Source organism: Gopherus evgoodei, chromosome 8, assembly GCF_007399415.2.
Source record: "Gopherus evgoodei ecotype Sinaloan lineage chromosome 8, rGopEvg1_v1.p, whole genome shotgun sequence".
NCBI lineage: Eukaryota > Metazoa > Chordata > Testudines > Testudinidae > Gopherus > Gopherus evgoodei.
The window spans coordinates 6,914,952-6,937,189 of NC_044329.1; the positions used below are offsets into that span (position 1 = coordinate 6,914,952).

The window sequence follows — 22,238 nt, forward strand, 5'->3', positions numbered from 1 at the left end:
ATCCAGTGGCCCTGACCCATCAGCACTCCATCGTACTGGACACTGAACAAGACCCTTAACTGTAGCATTTGCTACCCCAGACTTTAGATCCCATGCATTTCTCTGTATCGCAGAGCCAAGCAATGTGTCCCTTAACGCAACCTGCGCTGGTGTGACTGGCAGTGCTTGTGTTGCTCCCTCTTCTGTCAGGTTTCTTTAGTCTCTACAGGGAGCAGTTTTGCTTTGGTGGTTATCTGCCAGGAGAGCTGGAGCCATGAGGCCTGCGGCAATACTAGGGAAGTAATTCAGAACTGATACACTGTAAAGCCAGAACGGAGATGCACGTCTCACGACCAGCACAACGGCTGTGCAATGCCTTAGGAAATGCATCCCAAGCCCATGGGCTTCTCACCTGACTTGGGAGGTGGGAGCTTTGCTGCTGGCACCTTCTCCCCTTCCTCACTCTCTGATGAATCGCTGCTTTCAGAGCTCTCTGCTGCCTTTGCAGTAACTGCTGCTGCTGCTTTGCTTTGTCCTACTTTGGCCTGAATTGCTGCAGCAGGTCCTGGCTTACCAGCACCAGCTTTCTTCTGGCCTGCTTTGCCCAGAGCTGAAGAAGTAGCCGATGTACCAGGTGTGACCTTATTTGAGATGGCTTTACTCTTTGCTGCTCTGGTCTGAGCTACACCACCAGCCCCAGGCTCACCTAAAGTGGCACTGGCTTTGTTTTGGGCAGCGTGCTGCAGAGAGTTAGCAGCTTTGCTACCCGCTGCAGCAGTTCTCACCTGGAGGAAACAACAAAAGAAGTCAGTTCCAAGACATCCTTTTGTCCTCTTCATGGAATTGTGATGCTCTGAACTAGATTTGAGGACCCACCACCCAGAAAATGCTGAAATGCATCGAGTCATTAACGTTCTCTGACATGAAGGTTGTCTTTGCATTTAAACAGAGGCACTTGGAGACACGTTCATCTTCATCCACAGAGCACCACCAGGGAGCTCAAGGGACTTGCACCAGCAATGTAGCTGGCCTTCAGAGTGCACTTCTCCGGCACACCAGCAACTCGAGCAGAGTTTTGCTGGGGTCACTGCCCCAATCAGGCAGAAGAGGTTTGAAGGAGGCTTTTGTTTTTTTTCCCTGAAGTGAGCACCTAATTAACTGGTGCATGGAGTAAAGAGGGAGTTCAGAGCTCCTTTAACCTCCCTCGCCCTCATTAGTGCCACATCTAAACAACACTTGAGTCGCTTAACTCCTCAAAGTGAATGAAAAGCACTTTCCATGCGAACAGGTTCAACCTCCATGGTCAATTTCCTTTTACGAAGCCATATGCACAACTCCCTCAGGCAGCAGAAGAGGGTTGTCAGTACAACCATACTGGCAAACCCTCCCAGAGCTGAAGCATACTTCAGTATAGCTTATACAGGCTCCCCAGATGAAATAAACTGGAGCACCAAAAGCTCTTTTTTGCTGTTCTAACTAGGGTTTGTGACGAACACCCTCCCCCGCGCATTTCTAGAACTTTCTAACGCAGCCCTGGCCACAGGCCACTAGCAGCCTTGGGGGATGGCACGGAGAAAAGGTCACCTTACCTCCTTTACTTCCTTTCCAGCCGCTGCCTCCTCTTCTGAAGAGGAGTCTTCATCCCCGCTGCTCTCTGCCTGCACCGTGGAGTTAGTCACAACAGGGGTGCCAGCTGCCACACACAAGGGAAAGCCACAATATGCAGAGACTCAAAACATAAGACTAGCTTCCCACCAACTGGAGATGAAGGTAGCACTAGCTACAGACCCCTGGTTATGCAGAAGCTGGTTCTGCACATTACCACAGCGTCAGAGGAAAGGTTCAGAAAAGGACAACAATAATGATTAGGGGTATGGAACGGCTTCCGTATGAGGAGAGATTAATAAGACTGGGGCTCTTCAGCTTGGAAAAAAGAGACGGCTAAGGGGAGATATAATTGAGGTCTATAAAATCATGACTGGTGTAGAGAAAGTAGATAAGGAAGCATTGTTTACTACTTCTCATAATACAAGAACTAGGGGTCACCAAATGAAATTAGTAGGCAGCAGGTTTAACACAAATAAAAGGAAGTTCTTCTTCACACAGTGCACAGTCAACCTACGGAACTCCTTGCCAGAGGATGTTGTGAAGGCCAAGACTATAACAGGGTTCAAAAAAGATCTAGATAAGTTCATGGAGGATAGGTCCATCAATGGCTATTAGTCAGAATGGGCAGGGATGGTGTCCCTAGCCTCTCAGACTCATAGACTTTAAGGTCAGAAGGGACCACTATGATCCTCCAGTTTGACCTCCTGTACAACGCAGGCCACAGAATCTCACCCACCCACCCACCCCTGCAACGAACCCCTGACCTATGTCTGAGCTAATGAAGTTTCAACTTGTGGTTAAAAGACTTCAAGGTGCAGAGAATCCTCCAGCAAGTGACCTGTGCCCCACGCTGTAGGGGAAGGCAAAAATCCCCCAGGGCCTCTGCCAATCTGCCCTGGAGGAAAATTCCTTCCTGACCCCAAATATGGCAATCAGCTAAACCCTGAGCATGTGGGAAAGACTCACCAGCCAGACACCCAGGAAAGAATTCTCTGTAGTAACTCAGATCACATCCCATCACAGGCCATTGGGCATATTTATCACTAATAGTCAAAGATCAATTAATTGCCAAAATTAGACTATCCTCTGTTTGCCAGGAGCTTGGAATGAGCAACAGGGAATGGATCACTTGATGATTCCCTGTTCTGTTCATTCCCTCTGGGGCACCTGGCACTGGCCACTGCCAGAAGACAGGATACTGGGCTAGATGGACCCTTGGTCTGACCCAGTAGGGCCATTCTTATGGTCTCTTCCCCTGCCTCTCACCCCTCCTTTCTATGAGTTGAGAGAAATCCCCAGATGTGTGTGGCGGCAATAGAGCAGAGGTGGAATCACATTATGGACACAGCAGGAATTGCTGTGTATTAATCTACGGATATCAAGACGTAATGATGGTATTATCAGAGAGGCCTTGTGTGGACTAGGAAAAATCTGCTCTCCCTTCACCCACATCAAGTTAGCTTAACTTGACTGAAACAACACTGAACATCAATGCAGACACAATTTAACTGACTCAGCAGGTTGAGCTCGAAGGGCTCTCCTGTAAGATTTACCTCAGTGAGTTTCGATGGATTTTCCTTGGCTAGTTTTAGAAGGCAGTAATTAGAGTGAGCTTGGTAGCTCGATCTAACATCCCACCTTTAAACACTAGGCTAGAGAAACAGCCTGCTGGAGAAGCAGTGGGAGAGTTCTCCTCCTCCACCGGAGATAAGCAAACCCCGTGAGTATGGAGGAGAAAGGCCCTGAATCCCAAGGGAAGACTAAGACCCCCTAGCTGAAATCACACGGGTAAGCTTTAAACACACACCACATTCCCCCCCTGGGCTGACGTATGGCAAGTCCTCCTGAGAGTCTGCTGCTTGTGCATGCAGCCAATCCTGAGTTCTCTGTCAGTCTGCCCCGACTCCTTGCCGGTGAAAGGGGCTTGAATGGGAAACCACTGCTCCTCCCAGCAGCTGCATTCAACTGCACAGATAGGGAAACTGAGCACAGAGGCAAAAATGACTTGCTCGGGGTCACCCAGCAGCATGGGCGGTAGATATAATAGGCCAGGGGAGGCTCATGCAGGTTCCTGCGCAGGTTGGGTCTGGGGAGGGGAGGCACTGCATGGCTTCGGCCATCCCAGGGCTCCTCCAGGTGGGCCTCGGGGCTTCAGCTGGCCCAGGCCTCCTATGGCTGGAGGGGAGAGGGCTCTCCGGGCAGGGGGCTTGTGGCACCAGCTGCCGGGAGTGAGGGGGTAGGGGGTCTCAGGGCTCCAGTCATGGGCAGAACAGGGGGTCAGCCTCCCCAGAGGGGGGCTCCACCCACGCCCAGCAGGCCAGTGGAAGAGCTGGGAATAGAACCTAGGTCTCCTGAGTCCTCATCTGTGGCTCTAACCACTAGACCACACCGTTTCGAGCTCCACTATAACAGTGAGCCACATATTATTAAGCTATCGGTGCATCAGCCACACCTGTTGCCTACTAGCCCTCTCTGTGGTCCGCGCCACATAGGCTGTTCTTGGCAGTGAAAGGCTCTTACCTGTCACAGCTTTCGTCTCCTCTTCCGAACTTTCAGAGCTGCTCTTGGGATCAGGCACCCTGATCTTCTTTGCTGCACTGCCTCCCCCAGAGTTGCTTGCCTTTCGTTTCTTGGTGTTTGAGGGAGTTCTGTAGGTGGTGTTAAAAAGGGAAACACCATTAAATAGCAGAAATACTTATCAATTCATCCAGCCTCATTCCTCCAGGGTCAGAATAGGAACTGTCACTGCTCTGCAGTTACCTCAGATGGCTGACTCTGGAATGACTTATGGTGATCTGAGGAGAATTCCCCATAATCCTTCTTAGCCAAACCCTGGATGTGACACTTTACAGGAAGGTGAAGAGGAGAAATGGCTAGAAATGAATTCCATCGGTACAGGGCAAGGGCCGGTAGCCAGAGTCAGGAAATTTAGCCTCAAGTATTTGGAAAAATGCTGTTCTTGCTGACAGTCAAATGATTAATAATAAACTCTTATCTAGCACTTTTCCTCCACAGATCTCAAGGTGCTTTACGGAGGAGATCAGTATCATTACCCCTATTTTGCCAATGGGGAAACCGAGGCACAGAGCAAGCAAGCTGCTTGCCCAAGGTCACCCAGCAGGCCAATGGCAGAGCCAGGAATAAAACCTCGAACTCCTGAGCCCCAGTCCAGTGCTCTATTCAATGTCTGGTCAGTCTCACGTTACAACTGCAGCAATGACTAGACTTGTTTTACATGGCTTGGTCCTACTGGACAAGCTCCCCTGGATATATGGAGGCTAATGGATTGTGATGCAAAACTGACCCATGATCTAGAGGCTACACACCCATTCAAACTTGGATGGTCACACCTAAAGGACACAAAATTACAATATGAACTGGATTTATGGGTGAAAATCATGGACTCACAGGACTGGATGACCTCCTGAGGTCTCTTCTAGTCCAGACCCCTGTGTTCATGGCAGGACTAAGTATTATCCAGCAGTTCTCAAGCCTTGGACCAATTAACACACAGCTGTGGCCCAGCTGTATGTTTAAAAAAAACAAAAAACAAAAAAAAGGATTCAGTTTGTCACTCTGGTCCAGCAGGGGACAGGGCTGGTTGAGGGGGAGACGGCCCCACGGAGCCCAGCTGGAGCACTCCTGCCAGCAGGGGAGGCGAAGCAGGCCCCTGTGGCAATGGAAGAGCTCAGCAGTCCAATGCAGGGGGCCTGGCTGGGCAAGTGGGTCTTGAGGGAGCCTGGCCTGGGCAGGCCCCACTCCTGTGATTGCCTGGTGGACAGTCATCTCCCAGCAGGGCAGTGAGTACAGAATAGTGAGTACTGAGGGGTGTGTGGGGGGAAAAAGAGGTGGGGGGGATCTGGGCAGTGAGGGGGTAGGGAGTGCTGGGCAGTAGAGAGGTTTGGGGGGGGTGCTGGGCAGCATAAGTGCAAGAACTAGGGACATGGGGGGTGCTGCAGCACCCCCAGGTTTTATGCGGGTCCCCACTCCTGGCCCGACACGGGTCCCGGCTGCTGGCCCTGTGCCCAGGATGCTGCTCCTGGCCCCGCTCTGAGTCTCTGTGTGGTGGTGGTGGGCACTGGACAGGGGAGCGCTGGGCATAGGGAGTCAGTGTGACATGGGCCTGCCCCCGAGGGGAAGGGACACACTGACAGTGCAGGCCAGTGTGTGTCTGGCACAGTGGTTCTCAACATGCAGACCACAATAGTAAATAGGTTGAGAACCACTGATCTAGAACATCCTGGACAGGTGTTTGTCCAACCTGCTCTTAAAAGTCTCCAGTGGTGGAGATTCCGCAACCTCCCTAGGCAATTTATTCCAGTGCTTAGCCATCCTGACAGTTGGGAAGTTTTCCCTCATGTTCAACCTAAACCACCCTTGCTGCAATTTAAGCCCGTTCCTTCTTGTCCTATCCTGAGAGGTTAAGAAGAACAATTTTTCTCCCTCCTCCTTGTAACAAACTTTTATGTACTTTAAAACTGTTACCATGTCCCCTTCTCAGCCCTCTCGTCTCCAGACTAAACAAACCTAATTTTTTCAATCTTCCCTCACAGGTCATGTTTTCTAGACCTTTAATCATTTTTGCTGCTCATCTCTAGACTTTCTCCAATCTGTCCACATCTTTCCTGAAATGTGGTGCCCAGAACTGGACACAATACTCCAGCTGAGGCTTAATCAGCACAGAGTAGAATGGAAGAATTACTTCTCCTGTCTTGCAAAAAAAAAAAAGCAGACATCATTCCAGGATGTATCAGCAGGAGTGTTGTAGGCAACAGTGTTACACTGTTGACTCGGATTTAGCTTGTGAACCACAGTGACCCCCAGATCCCTTTCCACAGTACTCCTTCCTACACAGTCATTTCCCATTTTGTATGTGTGCAACTGATTGTTCCCTCCTAAGTGGAGTAGTTGGCATCTGTCCTTATTGAATTTCATCCCATTTACTTCAGACCATTTCTCCAGATAATTTTGAATTTTAATCCTATCTTCCAAAGCACTTGCAACCCCTCCCAGCTTGGTATTGTCTGCAAAGCGTACTCTGTATGCCATTATCTAAATCATTGATGAAGATATTGAATAGAACCGGACCCAGAACTGATCCCTGTGGGACCCTACTCATTATGCCCTTCCAGCTTGACCGTGAACCACAAATAACTACTCTCTGGAAATGGTTTTCGAACTAGTTTTAATTCCACCTCATAGTAGCTTCATGTAGGTTGTATTTCCCTAGTTTAAAAAAAAAAAAAGAGAAAGTAACATGAGACAAAAATCAAAAGCTTTACTAAAGTCAAGTTATACCACATCTACCGCTTTCCCCCATCCACAACATTTGTTACCCTGTCAAAGAAAGCTATCAAGTTGGTTTGACACAATTTGTTCTTGACAAATCCATGCTGTTACTTATCTTATAGGTGTTTGTAAATTGACAGACACAGCTACTGCTACCCTGCACAAGGCAAAATGTGTAACAGATTGGGTCTTCTCTTCCAATCCAATCCTATATAACCATTCTATGTATCAATTCCCTTCATACCCCATCTATGTAAGACTAGAAGAGACTATTAGATCATGTAGTCTGACCTCCTGGATAGCCCAGGCTATTACATTTCACCCAGTTACCCCTGTATTGAGCCCAGGAACTTTAAAGACTTACTTTTTTAAATGAAGACAGTGCTGCCTAGGCCAGGTTTACATTCTAAACTACTGACAGCATAGCAAGGTTGGGTAGGGGTGCGACACTGCTGTGATTTTCCTATGCAGGCAAAACCTCTAGCACAGACTCATTGATACCAGCATTAAAATGTATTTGCCGGTCTAGTTTAAGTTGCTCACCAATCTGGCATAAGCGATGCCAGCAACAAAAGGTGGTTTTGCCAGTATAAATTGTGTCTTCACTAGGAGCGTTTTGCCAGGATAGCTATACTGGCACACCTTATTCTATTATACATAAAAGCCAACAGTTAGCCTAAGGCTTTAGGCCGATTTGCCCGATTCCCTGGAATCGGGCCCCACGTCGACACCTAAGAGAACCCCGTGCCGGCATCTTTTTAATTTTTGCTCACCCGGCGGCACTCCAGGGGGTCTTCAGCGGCATTTCAGTGGTGGGTCCTTAAGTGCCACCGAAGATCTGGAGCCCCGCTGGGTGAGTACAAATCAGGCCCCGCACTTGCTAAAGCTGGCCCTGGTTAGCCTGATCATCTTATTAAAAATATAGGATAAGCTGCTCAGAAGGCCACTGAAAATCTAATTTCTTCCAAATTCAGTGACAATTGACAATACTGAAAAATGCTGTGAGAATCAGTTGATTGTATAGGACTTTGAGGATGTACCATGCTATGAACACTCAGCATCCTTATTATACAGTGATTCTAAGGTAAAACCCAAAGAGTTTTATTTAGATGTCATTCTGCCTGACAGTCCCTCTGTTAACTTTCACGGCCAGGCACAGGCTCACCTGGCATTTCTATCTAATTGAATGATTGAACTACTCTGTGTTCTAATACTACAAGGTGCAAATTCAGTCCCAGGGGGAGAATATTTTTTACCACTTAAATGAAGCCTCTCTGGCTGATTAAGGGGCATATTAAAAGGCTCCAAAGAAAGTCCCATCTCATTCTTCTTAGCCAGATGTGTAACGGTTGCAGAGCAATGGATGAAAAGGAGTGTGCTTAGAGGCTATTAAGATGGGTCAAAAAGGGGAGGAGTTTCATCTTCAAGGCCAAAAATCAAGAGAGATAAAGTTGTTCCAAGAATAATAACTTCTCCATAGAATCTCAGGGTTGGAAGGGACCTCAGGAGGTCATCTAGTCCAACCCCCTGCTCAAAGCAGGACCAATCCCCAGACAGATTTTTACCCCACTTCCCTAGATGGCCCCCATAAGGACTGAACTCACAACCCTGGGTTTAACAGGCCAATGCTCAAACCACTGAGCTATCCTTCCCCCTCAGAGATGTTAAGGTGCTTTTAGTGAGCATGGCATCGGATAGATAAACACGATAGATCCCTGCCCCTACTACTTTAGACTTTAGTCTAGACATAACAGAAAAGAAAGACGACAAACAATGTGTGTGTTTGGGGTCACATGAGTGGGGATGGTATTATAGGGTAACATTACATGTGCATTTTTTAAAATCTAAAATAAATGTATGTAATATAGTGGTGGTTGTAGGAGTATCTAGAATAATTTGCATTGCACCATTATATATCAAGACATTAAGGTCACAGCACAGAGAATAAAATCTCAGTTGCACTGTTGCATCAATTAGGTTTCTTGAATCGAGTTGTAGAGTTTCTAATGATCACATAGGCCCATAAACATGAAAGAAGGGAGATCAAAGAGATACACTGCAAAGGTGAGGAGCGGGCCAAGGATGTCAGGATACATTGTATTTCACTGTGTGATGCTTTAGATACAATGAAACCTATAAACTATTCTCAGGGGTTATTAGTACAATTTGGTTCAATCTTTAATAACTCTCTGTACTAGGGCATTTCTCCTGCAAATGATTCAGTGCAGACTGACTCTTGTAGGATTGCAGCCTAGCTAATGGATTTTTCTGATCCCTTTGACAGCTGTCATAAGCTCGATTTCATCCCGTGAAGCATCACCCTTCCATGGGTTAAAATACAGCAAACAGCACATGGAGAACCTGTGGTTACTGAATACATTTCGTTCTTTATTAACATGAAGGCCCCAATGCTGCAAACATGCCCACAAGTAAGTTACTCACACAACTGGTCCCTAATGAAATCCTACTGAAGTCAATGGGGTTAGTCCACAGGAAAGGGGGAAATGAAAAATCACTAGGAAAACATCTTAACTGGTGAAATATATTCCCCCTCCCCATATACCTCAAAAAAGTCACAAGCGAGAATAGCACCCAGCTTTCTAACGTAAAAAAGGTCAGGCCTGCCACTGGGCTGAGAAATTTCAGCCCAAACAGGGGTGCTGTTTGGTTTCTCAGCGCAACAGATACTTTCCTCCTAGGAAAACGATCATCTTGACACTCGTGGGAATATTTCCAAATTGCCCCATTCCAATTAATCGGACATACCAATGTAATCAAACCGGGTTATTTCTATAAGGAGAGCGAGAAATGACCTGCCTTCCACTTCATACCCATTGCCTCTCAGACAGACTTACTTTTGCCAGTGGGTGAAGATGTCTTCAAGAGAGGTCAACTGTGGAGGAAACTGCTTCTGTAGGAGGAGAAGAAAGGAGAGAACAGGCACCGTATTTACCCCACGAAAGCACACAGATTATGGAGTCCAAAGGATGAGTCCATGGGGCATGACAGACATGAACCGGTATGTTTCACCCAGGCCCCTCCAGACTAGCCTCATGTGCTAGTGCTGCTGGGTTACCTGCCCACGGGCTCAGGGGAGCCGTGCCTGGCCCCACGCGGGGGTGCTGCGGGGTTACACCTGCCCGCGGGCTCAGGGGAGCTGTGCCCTGGCCCTGCGTGGGGATGCTGCGGGGTTACACCTGCCCACGGGCTCAGGGGAGAGCCAGGCCCTGGCCTCACGCAGGGGAGCTGCAGGATTACCTGCCCGCGGGCTCAGGGGAGCCGTGCCTGGCCCCACGCAGGGGTGCTGTGGGGTTACCTGCCCGTGGGCTCAGGGGAACCGTGCCTGGCCCCACGCGGGGGTGCTGCGGGGTTACACCTGCCCGCGGGCTCAGGGGAGCTGTGCCTGGCCCCCGCAGGGGTGCTGCGGGGTTACACCTGCCCGCGGGCTCAGGGGAGCCGTGCCTGGCCCCACGCGGGGGTGCTGCGGGGTTACCTGCCCGCGGGCTCAGGGGAGCCGTGCCCCGGCCCCGCGTGGGGGTGCTGTGGGATTACCTGCCTGCGGGCTCAGGGGAGCCGTGCCTGGCCCCACGCGGGGGTGTTGCGGGGTTACCTGCCCGCGGGCTCAGGGGAGCCGTGCCTGGCCCCACGCGGGGGTGCTGCGGGGGTGCTGCGGGGTTACACCTGCCCACGGGCTCAGGGGAGCCGTGCCTGGCCCCCGCAGGGGTGCTGCGGGGTTACACCTGCCCACGGGCTCAGGGGAGCTGTGCCCCGGCCCTGCGTGGGGGTGCTGCGGGGTTACACCTGCCCGCGGGCTCAGGGGAGCCGTGCCTGGCCCCACGCGGGGGTGCTGCGGGCTCACCTGCCCGCGGGCTCAGGGGAGCCGTGCCCCGGCCCCGCGTGGGGGTGCTGCGGGGTTACTGCAGGGTTACCTGCCCGCGGGCTCAGGGGAGCCGTGCCCCGGCCCCGCGTGGGGGTGCTGCGGGGTTACACCTGCCCGCAGGCTCAGGGGAGCCGTGCCTGGCCCCACGCGGGGGTGCTGCAGGGTTACCTGCCCGCGGGCTCAGGGGAGCTGTGCCCCGGCCCTGCGTGGGGGTGCTGCGGAGTTACCTGGCCGCGGGCGCAGGGGGGCTAGGGCTGGGCCCGGCCCCGAGTGGGGGTGCTGCGGGGTTTCCTGCCCGCAGGCTCAGGGGAGCCGTGCCCCGGCCCCGCGTGGGGGTGCTGCGGGGTTACCTGGGCGCGGGCGCAGGGGGGCCGGGGCTGGCCCCGCGTGGGGGTGCCGCGGGGTTACCTGCCCGCGGGTGCAGGGGGGGCCAAGGCTGGCCCCGCGTGGGGGTGCTGCGGGGTTACACCTGCCCACGGGCTCAGGGGAGCCGTGCCCCGGCCCCGCGCGGGGGTTACCTGGCCGAGCTGCAGCTGCAGCTCCCGCGCTGCCTTGGCGTAGCCAGCGCGGAGCAGGTGCTGGTGAATGAGGACCAGCAGCTCCCTCTGGCCCGGGCCGGCCGCTGCCATGCTGCTCCCGCACAGCCTCCGCCCTGACTAGCGCCGCGGGGGCGATGCCCGGGCGGCCTGGCGGCTCGTGCAGCGGGGCTACAGCGGGGACGCAGGGAACCACATGCCCCGGGGCCCTCCTGCGCCGCGAGTACCCTCTGACCGCCGCCACCACGCGCCGGGCTTCCTCTTCCCCACGCGCGGCCCGGGGGCTGCTGGGAAGTGTAGTCCGCCCGCCCACCCGTGTCGCTGCAGGGCTGCGGCTCTGCCTGGGGGCGGGGCTCGGGACAGTGCAAGGCCTGGTGGGGGCCGCGAGCAGGGCCAGGGATGCTCTCGTGGGGGGGGGGGCAGACAGAAAGCTAAAGCCCGCCTGCCAGGGGGTGCAGCAGAGCCCCACCACCCAGGGCTGAAGGCAAAGCCTGAGCAATGCAGCTCTGCAGGGGCCCCCCTCTGGTGTGGGGCCCCCAGCCAATTGCCCTGCTTGCTACCCACTAATGCCGGCCCTGGCTGTTATAAACTGAAAAACAGTTGTGGCACAGGTGGGCTGCAGAGACTTTATAGCATGTCGAGGAGGGGTGCTCAGACCGGGCAAGGGGGGTGCTTTTAACCAGAGGTGGTTGGTTTGCCTACACGTGGGGCCGGCCCCTCCCAGGTAGCTGGCTGTGATTGTGGTGAAACACATACACTGCAATGGACTCCTTCCTCGGCACAGGGATCCTTTCAAACCTGACTCTCTCTCCCCGGCCCAGTGAATGCAGCAGGGCGGGTATGTGGGGGAATGGTGCTTTGCTGAGGAGGGAAAGGAGTTTTCCAGTCTGTTGAGGGTTTCTCAGTTGAGTGGGAGACAATGAGGAAGGGCAGGGGAGGCACTGAAAAAAATCACTGTTTCAGGGCATTTATAGACTCATAGACTCTAGGACTGGAACAGACCTCGAGAGGTCATCGAGTCCAGTCCCCTGCCCTCATGGCAGGACCAAATACTGTCTAGACCATCCCTAATAGACATTTATCTAACCTACTCTTAAATATCTCCAGAGATGGAGATTCCACAACTTCCCTAGGTAATCTATTCCAGTGTTTAACTACCCTGACAGGAACTTTTTCCTAATGTCCAACCTAAATCTCCCTTGCTGCAGTTTAAGCCCATTGCTTCTTGTTCTATCATTGGAGGCTAAGGTGAACAAGTTTTCTCCTTCCACCCTTTTAAATACCTGAAAACTGCTATCATGTCCCCTCTCAGTCTTCTCTTTTCCAAACTAAACAAACCCAATTCCTCCAGCCTTCCTTCATAGGTCATGTTCTCAAGACCTCTAATCATTCTTGTTGCTCTTCTCTGGACCCTCTCCAATTTCTCCACATCTTTCTTGAAATGCGGTGCCCAGAACTGGACACAATACTTCAGTTGAGGCCTAACCAGCGCAGAGTAAAGCGGAAGAATGACTTCTCGTGTCTTGCTCACAACACACCTGTTAATGCATCCCAGAATCACGTTTGGTTTTTTTGCAACAGTATCACACTGTTGACTCATATTAAGCTTGTGGTCCACTATGACCCCTAGATCTCTTTCTGCCATACTCCTTCCTAGACAGTCTCTTCCCATTCTGTATGTGTGAAACTGATTGCTCCTTCCTAAGTGGAGCATTTGCATTTATCTTTATTGAACTTCATCCTGTTTACCTCAGACCATTTCTCCAATTTGTCCAGATCATTTTGAATTTTGACCCTGTCCTCCAAAGCAGTTGCAATCCCTCCCAGTTTGATATCGTCCGCAAACTTAATAAGCGTACTTTCTATGCCAACATCTAAATCATTGATGAAGATATTGAACAGAGCCGGTCCCAAAACAGACCCCTGCGGAACCCCACTTGTTATACTTTTCCAGCAGGATTGGGAGCCATTAATAACTACTCTCTGAGTACGGTTATCCAGCCAGTTATGCACCCACCTTATAGTAGCCCCATCTAAATTGTACTTTCCTAGTTTATCTATAAGAATATCATGCGAGACCGTATCAAATGCCTTACTAAAGTCTAGGTATATCACATCCACCGCTTCTCCCTTATCCACAAGGCTCGTTATCCTATCAAAGAATTCTATCAGATTAGTTTGACACGATTTGTTCTTTACAAATCCATGCTGGCTATTCCCTATCACCTTACCACCTTCCAAGTGTTTGCAAATGATTTCTTTAATTACTTGCTCCATTATCTTCCCTCGCACAGAAGTTAAACTAACTGGTCTGTAGTTTCCTGGGTTGTTTTTATTTCCCTTTTTATAGATGGGCACTATATTTGCCCTTTTTCAGTCTTCTGGAATCTCCTCCATCTCCCATGATTTCCCAAAGATAATAGCTAGAGTCTCAGATACCTCCTCTATTAACTCCTTGAGTATTCTAGGATGCATTTCATCAGGCCCTGGTGACTTGCAGGCATCTAACTTTTCTAAGTGATTTTTTACTTGTTCTTTTTTTATTTTATCTTTTAAACCTACCTTCTTCCCATAAGCATTCACTATATTAGACATTCCTTCAGACTTCTCAGTGAAGACTGAAACAAAGAAGTCATTAAGCATCTCTGCCATTTCCAAGTCTCCCGTTACTGTTTCCCCCTCCTCACTGAGCAGTGGGCCTACCCTGTCCTTTGTCTTCCTCTTGCTTCTAATGTATTGATAAAAAGTCTTCTTGTTTCCCTTTATTCCCATAGCTAGTTTGAGCTCATTTTGTGCCTTTGCCTTTCTAATCTTGCCTCTGCATTCCTGTGTTATTTGCCTATATTTGTCCTTTGTAATCTGACCTAGTTTCCATTTTTTATATGACGCCTTTTTATTTTGTAGGTCACGCAAGATCTCATGGTTAAGCCAAGGTGGTCTTTTGCCACAGTTTCTATCTTTCCTAACCATCGGAATAGCTTGCTTTTGGACCCTTAATAGTGTCCCTTTGAAAAACTGCCAACTCTCCTCAGTTGTTTTTCCCCACAGTCTTGATTCCCATGGGACCTTACCTATCAGCTCCCTGAGCTTACCAAAATCTGCCTTCCTGAAATCCATTGTCTCTATTTTGCCGTACTCCCTTCTACCCTTCCTTAGAATTGCAAACTCTATGATTTCATGATCACGTTCACCCAAGCTTCCTTCTACTTTCAAATTCTCCATTTGTTTGATGGATGATGATAATCATTGATAACCATTTACATTTATGTTGTGCCTCCTAGCACAAAGAATTCCAAAACACTTGCAAACTACAAGCCTAACATAATGCCCATTGTTGTCAGTGGAAATGACTTAAGTGGTTCATTCCTTAGATACCTAGAACACCATCGGATGCAGCCACTTCTGGGGTGGAGGGTATCAGACAGGGACGTTTGAAAGATTTAAATAGAGACTATAAATAGGGGCATTTATACATCTTCTAAGCTAACAGAAGAACATGAACTGAGAGATCTTGAGGGAGAGTGTTGACAAATGATAGCTACTTTCCTAAACAATTTGTGAAAATAAGGTTATTTTCCCCTAAATAGGGACAGATAATGTATGCAGAAAATTTGGCCACTGACATGAGTTCAACTCTTTTATGGAAAGTGCCACAGGACAGTTAACAGAGCAGGCAGAATCTCCATTTTAAACAGCTCTTCAGCAGTACTGCCTACTCCATGCAGTACAAAAAACCATGAGTCAGGCTCCAAAATCATGAGAGTCCCTTAAAATCATAAGATTTTTTAAATTATAAAAGTTTTGGAATTCTTTTTACTTGCCTTTTGGCTTCTAAGGTGTTTGTGGGTCAGATCTGCACACTTTTCTTTGCGAACATGTGGGCTAGAAACACTTTTAAACAAAAGTGAAAGCTGGATTCTGACATCATCCTGTGACTCCAGGAACTTTGACAGAAACACCAAATTTCATGAGGCCTAAAACACATGTACAGCTGCATGGAACTTGGTGCAACAACATCAGAATAGTCCTGATCTGACAGCCACTTTGACTGCTTTCGTGCTGAGTGGGCAACCGGCTGTTTTGGGGAACTTACATTTGTGCTTCCATCATTTTTTCTTAAAAACCAATCCTGGGACACAAAGTAGCAAAGAGTGAGTGGGACGGGGTGGGCAGCACAGTAACCACAAAAACACCCAACAAACCCCCTCCTCCACGGTGCTGCTACCTTCCAGGAAAAAGCTGGCTACGTTCACTATGGCAGAGGTGTGGGTTTATTTTTGGAAGGTTTAATAATGTTCAAAGTGCCTCTATCACTCTTATTCAAATACAAAACCTTTATTTGTATTTATGGAAGAGATTAAATATAACATTGGCTGAGCTCCCACTGGCTTTGAAGCTAAATCTCTGCAACCATCATCATCATCATCATCATCTAAGGTAATAAAGCCACTGGCCAGGTGGCAGCCTTACAGTTACAGTTGTTTCAGTGAGTGACTCATTGATGGATCATTGACCAGCGATATGAATACACACCGTGCATTTTGGTGAACCCCTGACTGAGCTGCTGAGCTGAACAAATTTAATTGAGGTAGAATTCAACAGGGCAGCCCAGAGGATTCAGGGGGCCTGGGGCAAAGCAATTTTGGGGGCCCCTTCCATAAAAAAAGTTGCAAAACTATAGAATATTATATTTTCATGGGGGCCCCTGCGGGGCCTGGGGCAAATTGCCCCATTTGCCCACCCCTCCAGGCAGCCCTGGAATTCAAACAGTCCTTTGTTAGGTTTTAAATGACTCGTAATGCTGTATATTGCTTCATTGTCAGACAGCAAGAGATTGAAGACCTGATTCTTCTTTCACTTGCTCTGGGGCAAATCAGGAGTCACTTCATGAAAGTCAGTTCAGTGTACAAACAGCATGAGATCAGAATTGGACCCAGAGATCGTGGGTACCAGGTTTGTATAATTTTTGGTGGTGCCCAGAATGGGTTGCAGAGCCATCCCGTTCATAGGCTGGACTGGGGCAACCGCCCCGGGCACCGTGCTTTGTGGGACCCCGCGCTTCAGGGGGAATCAGGGTCCAGGCAGAGCCGTCCCATCCATAGGATGGACTGGGGCAACCACCCTGGGTCCTGTGCTTTGGGAGGCCTCCCGCTAAAGGGGAACACAGGGTCCAGAGCAGCCTGGGGGATTAGTGGAGGGCCTGGAGCCAGCAGCAGTGAGCAGCCTGGCCCCAGTCCACCCCTGCTCCGCCCTCTCCCAGCCCCCATTCCACCCCTTCCCCCAAGCGCCCACCCTGCCTTTTTTCGGCTTCCACCCCCTCCCAGTGGAGCGGGACAGGCTGAGGCTGGGTCGCTCGCTGATGCCGGAACCAGCCCCCCCCACTTACTCCCCAGGCCACCCTGGACCCTGCATCCCCCTGAAGTGCGGGGGTCCCCCAAAGCATGGTAAGCGCAAACAGTATTGGTGGTGCACAGGCACCATGGACCTATATAACTCGCTGCCTATGCCAGAGACTTACATGGGGGACACAGTCTTGTAGATATAATTAGACACAGATTTTGACCTGCTTTGACATGGTCCCTTCTGCAAGGTTGTTTCACCTCCAGGAGTCTTTCCATTTGCTTTGCTTTCGTGCCCCACAAAGCTAACATTGCAACTGCTGGGAAATTGTGTTTAGAAAACTGAGTGGGGCTGAGCATGAATTATATAGTGCCCATATCTCTGACAAGAGATTGCATTAGGAGTTTCTCTTGGGCTGTTGAGGGCTCTATCCGCTGGCACCCCCTTCAAAAAGTTTCAGTTTGTTGGAAAGATTCATTTAAAAACAGAACCCAAAGGCAGAGCTTGCCCCACTAGTCCAGAAGTTAATGATCTGTCTGTCACACAGGAGACTATATTCCTTAGCACTTTCCAGCTTCAAAACTCTTTACAAACTGTCATTCTCATCACTGCTCTGGGAGGTAGGTGAGTAAACTATTACTACAGAGGGGAAAACAGAAACAGGAGGGTTAAGGCCCAGATCCTCAAAGGGAGTTAGTGACTAGCTTAGATCATGGAGAGAGCTAGGTCTAGAGATTCAAAAAACTCATAATCAGGATTTCAAATGCTCAGCACCTGCAGATGGCCAGATTTTCAGATGAGTTTCGCTTCCACTTCAGTGCCTAGTGATATTTTCCAAAGCACCACAGGGATTTAGGCACACAAGTGCCATTCAAAGTTAATGGGAGTTGTGCTCCTAAATCCCACAGGTGCTTTTGAAAATCTGCCCCCTTGTGGCTAGAGCTGTGATTCGCATGCTGGAATCACAGCTTATACAGTTCCAACCCCTAGAAAGACTACTCATTTCTCGAGGCCTGGATTTGACTTGTGCGCTCTCTCTGGCTCTCTCTCTCCGTTTAACATGATTGAGATGTCCCATGCAGGTTAAAGCTGTGTTAGACGGCCATGTTGTAGCCTAGGCTGCCTCTAGCCTGAATAGTAATGGAGCTTTTCAAGCAGGTTAACTCGCTTGAGCTAGGATGACGGAAAAACATGCCCCTTTTGGCCCTTTGAGTCTGCATGGGTAGGAGGGCTGCTGTCCCCTCCAGTTGTTTGAGGAATGAGGTTGAAGGGCTCCAAAGAGGAGGCTAATTCCTGCTGGCCACCGCCTTACTCACACCCGCTGTCCCACTGACTGCAGAGGCACTGTTTGCAGGAGTAAGGAGGGTTTGGCTTTGAGTCTCCTTTACCTCAGCCGGAAGAAAAGTGGCTGAGGTACAGTAAATCCTAACAGCAGCAAAATGGAAAGGGGGGAGAATAAGTTGGCCTGGAGGCTGAGGGACAGATGGAAAGACGGCCATAAAGACACCCAGAAGGGACTGCTGGCAAGGCAGGACAAACACTGTGCATTCAAACATTGAGTGCATCCTTATAAAACTGGCTTTAAAATGAGAACTAACTGCCCATGATTCACGCCAAGCGAGTGACACTTTGCAGGTCCGCTGTGGTTCAGGCAGGGTCACTTGAGTCCAAAGCCTCACATGCTTGAGTCATGAATAGCCCCTCAGAAACCGCTGTGCAAAGGCCTATTACAGCAACGCCATCCCATTTAAACGAGGGCATCTGAAGAATTTTGTCATTGCCCAACAATTACAGGCAGGGAAGGTATATTTGAGTCGTTTAGTAAACATGGCAAATAATAAATAGGGCGATTCAGCAAAGCAAATAGCTGCACAATTATAAATAGGAAAATCTGCCTCAACCCAAACCCCAGTGAGGGTCAAAAACCCATCAACAACATGCAGTTATTAGAAGGTGAATTTTTTCTTGCATTTTTTGACAGGAGTTGAAACTAGTTTGCCCACTCCTTATTTTTAAGAAGGTAAAATGTCCCTGGTGGATTAAGAAAACTAGCCTTTTAGGTATGTGATTTCCATGCCAGGACAGTGATTCATGAAAGGATTGCAGGAAGCTGTTTAAAATCCAGACAGGGGATAAAGCCGTAGTAGTTTCGTAGCCAGCTCGGTACGCTAATGTCCAAACAGTCCTGTTCATGTTCACAGCTCCGGAAGCTGAGTGCTTTGCTCATTGTGTAAAATTCCCTCACACCTACTCCATTATGAATGACTCCACTTGTGTCCGGCCCAAGGCGCTGCTCAGCAGAACAAGCAGGGTTCAGGAGAACAGGAGCAGACTGGAAAGCACTTTTGTGCAATATGGAAACTGGCATTCCTTAGTCCCCATGCCCTATGGGGACACTTTTCTTCCATCCGTTACATGGACATTGCGCGAGGGTCGTTTGGGATTTTTATTTGTCCAGGTGCAGATTTTTAATAGCAATTTATGGCAGTGAGGCATGCATCTTAGCCAGGGTCTGAGCCATGAGATTCAGACTGGCCTTGCAACCCCCCTTCCTCACCCCACACCGCTCAAATTTAGGGGCATTTGGATCCGGGGGGGATGGTTCTGTCCATTGTGAAGATGAGAGCTGCAAAATCAGGGTCTGCTTCTGCTGCACAGAGAGATCTTAGGATCCTTATTAGGGTCTGCCGGAGTGGCATGAAGGGGAGTTAGCCTGGGCTGAGGCTCTGGCCCCATGTTTTCTAGTGGGTCTTATAAAGTGTCAAGTGCATCTGTCAGCACTGAATGACAATAATTAATTTCAACCCTCCTGTCCCAAAGTACCCTAACAACTCGGTGTCAGGGGAGAATTTTGTCCCCTGTGAGCAGGCATCTACTGCACTTATCTTCTTCATGAGAAATCAGAATTTGGCCCTAACAGCAGTTGCCAGTTTTGGTTGGACATATTCCTGCAGGTTTCAGCACATGACATAATCTTTAATTAAAGATTTAATTGAAGATTAATCTTCAATTGCTGGAGACTCCAGGACAATCCTGGAGGACTGGCAACTCTAGTGCCCCGCAACACTACACAACGGGTTGAGACCAAAGACAAAGTGTAGCCTTGTTCAGTTGAAGCTGCCAGGGGTACCTTGGTAGGGAGCAGGTAATTTGCATGACCCAGTTCAGACAGGATTAATACTCCTCCTATTACCAAAATGACTAGGGGAGCTTTAATGCCCAGACGTGGTTAGGACCTCCTCTGAAAGGTGATCTCCCCAGCAGGGGCCCGTGCGCCGTGCTGAGGCATTGGTCTAGTACTCACTTGAGATGGAAGAGTGCCACAGAGTGAACCCTCAACACTGCTCCCTGAAAGCACCTGTTGCAGGTGTTCCTTGGAGGCCTGCTGCCCAAGTGCTGAGCCAGCCCCTCCCTGCTTAGCTTGGGAGAGTTGGCGAGATTGCAGCACTAGGGGGCATGACCGCAAACACATGAATAGGTAACGGTGACTTTTTAGCCCTGCAATGGGGCTTGAGGCCAAGCACAGCAAAGCCCAGAAGCTGATGCTCTACTTTAAAGGGACGAGCAGTCCTGTCGGAATGAGTCACAGGCCTGAAGTTCAACACAAGATTAATGGCTTTGCTGGATTGGGGCCTTGGTCTCCGGTGCCGACCCGGCAATGGGTGGAGAAGGATATTGCTCTTTGGTCCTGTCCATGATGTTCCATTTAGGTCTTTCTCCCCATTTCTGGCCTTTCTTTCCATCACCCCACAATGAAACAGCTTCTAGGAACTTAGGTTATCGCCGAGCTGGTAGCAAGCAGGGTCTTTCTGCACAGACCCTGCACTCCCAGGAGACCGCCTTGGACTGCATGTTTAAAGCACTGGGGACTATCTTGAGTATAAACAACGCCAAAGCAGGGAAACCCCAAATCCACACTGATGCATTTGATAAGCAAGAGGCTAGTGCTGCTGGAAAGCGCTGCCCACTCTGATAACCAGCCTTGGGGGGTGGGGAGAGATGGAACCTACCAAACAGTCTTAGGGAACATTCCTCTGCCCACCTACAGGACACAGAACAGGCAGGAGCTGTGCGAACTTTGTCCCTGGCTGTCCCTCAGTCCTAATCTTAAAGGGCTGCCTCTAGGAGGGACTGTGGGCCTGCCAAGTCTGACACTTCACCTAGCAGCCTGCCCCATCTGAAACATTTCCCCCATCCACAAATACACCCCTCCTCTGCACCACCACATGCTCCAACCAGCCTGACCCACCCCCCGCCTTCCCCAGCACTGTGCTGCTTCTTCCAGTGCTGCGGGGCACTGTGCAGATTAGGCATCTTGTGCTGCATTCACCTTCCTCCCCTGATCAGCAGGCAGGCCTCCACCTGCACGAGCGGAGCATACAGCACTACACCTATAGGTGGCGATGGCCAAAGAGCAGAAGTTGGGCAAGACCAGAGGAGTTGGAAAGGGGACAGCCAGAATGTGGCGAGGGAAGCAGAAGGGAAAAGAAAAGAGGACGAGAAAACAGGTGGGGAAAGCCAAGAGGGAGAGAGAATCAAATTGGGGGAGGAAGGTGCCATAGGAAGAGAAAAAGAAACAGAGAGAAGAGGGGAAGAGACACCAGGGACAGAGCATGGGGGAGAGGAGATGTTGTTCTGCTCCGGAAGAAGAGAAAGACACTCTTATTTCAAAGAGGAAAGGAGAAGCTGAGAAGGACAAGATTTGAATGTGTACAAAGAGGCCAACAGAGATGGAGGAGGAGTTAGTTGGTGGAGAAGCAAAGGGACTGGAGAAATGCACTTTGTTTACACCCCTCCATTGGAGAGTATTCCCCTGGCAGGCGTCCCGTAGCTCCATATGTTGGGGAGAGGGGAACGGCCGAGTGCTGTTGCTGTGGGGGTTTGAGTCACCGCGGAGAAGATCTGTATTTTTAGAGAACGTGCCTTGATGCGTGGTCAGTGGAGCAACGGGGAAATGTTTCGGTTTGTAATTCTAAAATGCATCGTTTTCCAAACCCGTATTTCTCGGGAATCCTTTTTGCCTTTGTCTGTAAATGTGCAGCAGATGGGAGGAAATGACACTTCAGATGCCAGAGCATCGTGATGAAATGCAATGGGATACTAATAACAGGGAGTGAACCATTTCATCTTTTTGGTCACAGAGGGCTACAGTACAGCCCAGCCTTATCTGGGCATTCATTTACATGCCTGCTGTTTTGCAGGTATAATTAAGGTCATTTCTCTGTCTAAATAGCTGATTTGCTGGTGCAAATCGGTACTCAGAGGTTCAAGTAACACTGAATGATTCTGCATACAACTGGGGAGTCAAAATGGAGCCCACAAGAGGTAATTGGTGGCAAAACCAGGGACCAGCTTTTAAACATCTGTTCCATAATGCCTGGGTGTGCGTGTGTGCTATGTATTAAATTCAATTCCAGTCTCACATTGATATGATTTCCTTACTAGGTGCAAAGTTTGGTTCTGACAAGCAACCAGATTTCTATCAAATGATTCCAGCACTGCGCAAATCTTCCTGCAGTCTCCAGCTGAACTTTGCCAGCTCCAGAGAGCATAGAGCTGCCACCACGCCTGCTCATTCTTTGGCCTCTCTGTTGAGATTGCCCTTT

The 22,238-nt window shown here is 49.7% G+C and overlaps 1 protein-coding gene across 6 annotated transcripts in view; it reads right to left on the reverse strand.

The window, feature by feature from the left end:
* Window positions 1–11,498, reverse strand: part of TCOF1 (treacle ribosome biogenesis factor 1) — a 34,091-nt gene extending 22,593 nt beyond the window's left edge. For 3 of the 6 annotated variants that reach the window (XM_030571729.1, XM_030571732.1, XM_030571730.1), the window contains exons 1-5: window positions 11,275–11,497; window positions 9,732–9,787; window positions 4,108–4,235; window positions 1,569–1,672; window positions 392–764 (exon numbers count right to left, since the gene is read on the reverse strand). In XM_030571729.1, coding sequence (XP_030427589.1) covers window positions 392–764; window positions 1,569–1,672; window positions 4,108–4,235; window positions 9,732–9,787; window positions 11,275–11,385 — 772 coding nt within the window. In that variant the 5' untranslated portion in view covers window positions 11,386–11,497. Of the gene's footprint in view, window positions 1–391; window positions 765–1,568; window positions 1,673–4,107; window positions 4,236–9,731; window positions 9,788–11,274 lie in introns of all 6 variants that reach the window. The other 3 variants (XM_030571733.1, XM_030571728.1, XM_030571734.1) reach the window with 2 other exon arrangements.
* Between the last annotated feature and the right edge of the window lie 10,740 nt (window positions 11,499–22,238).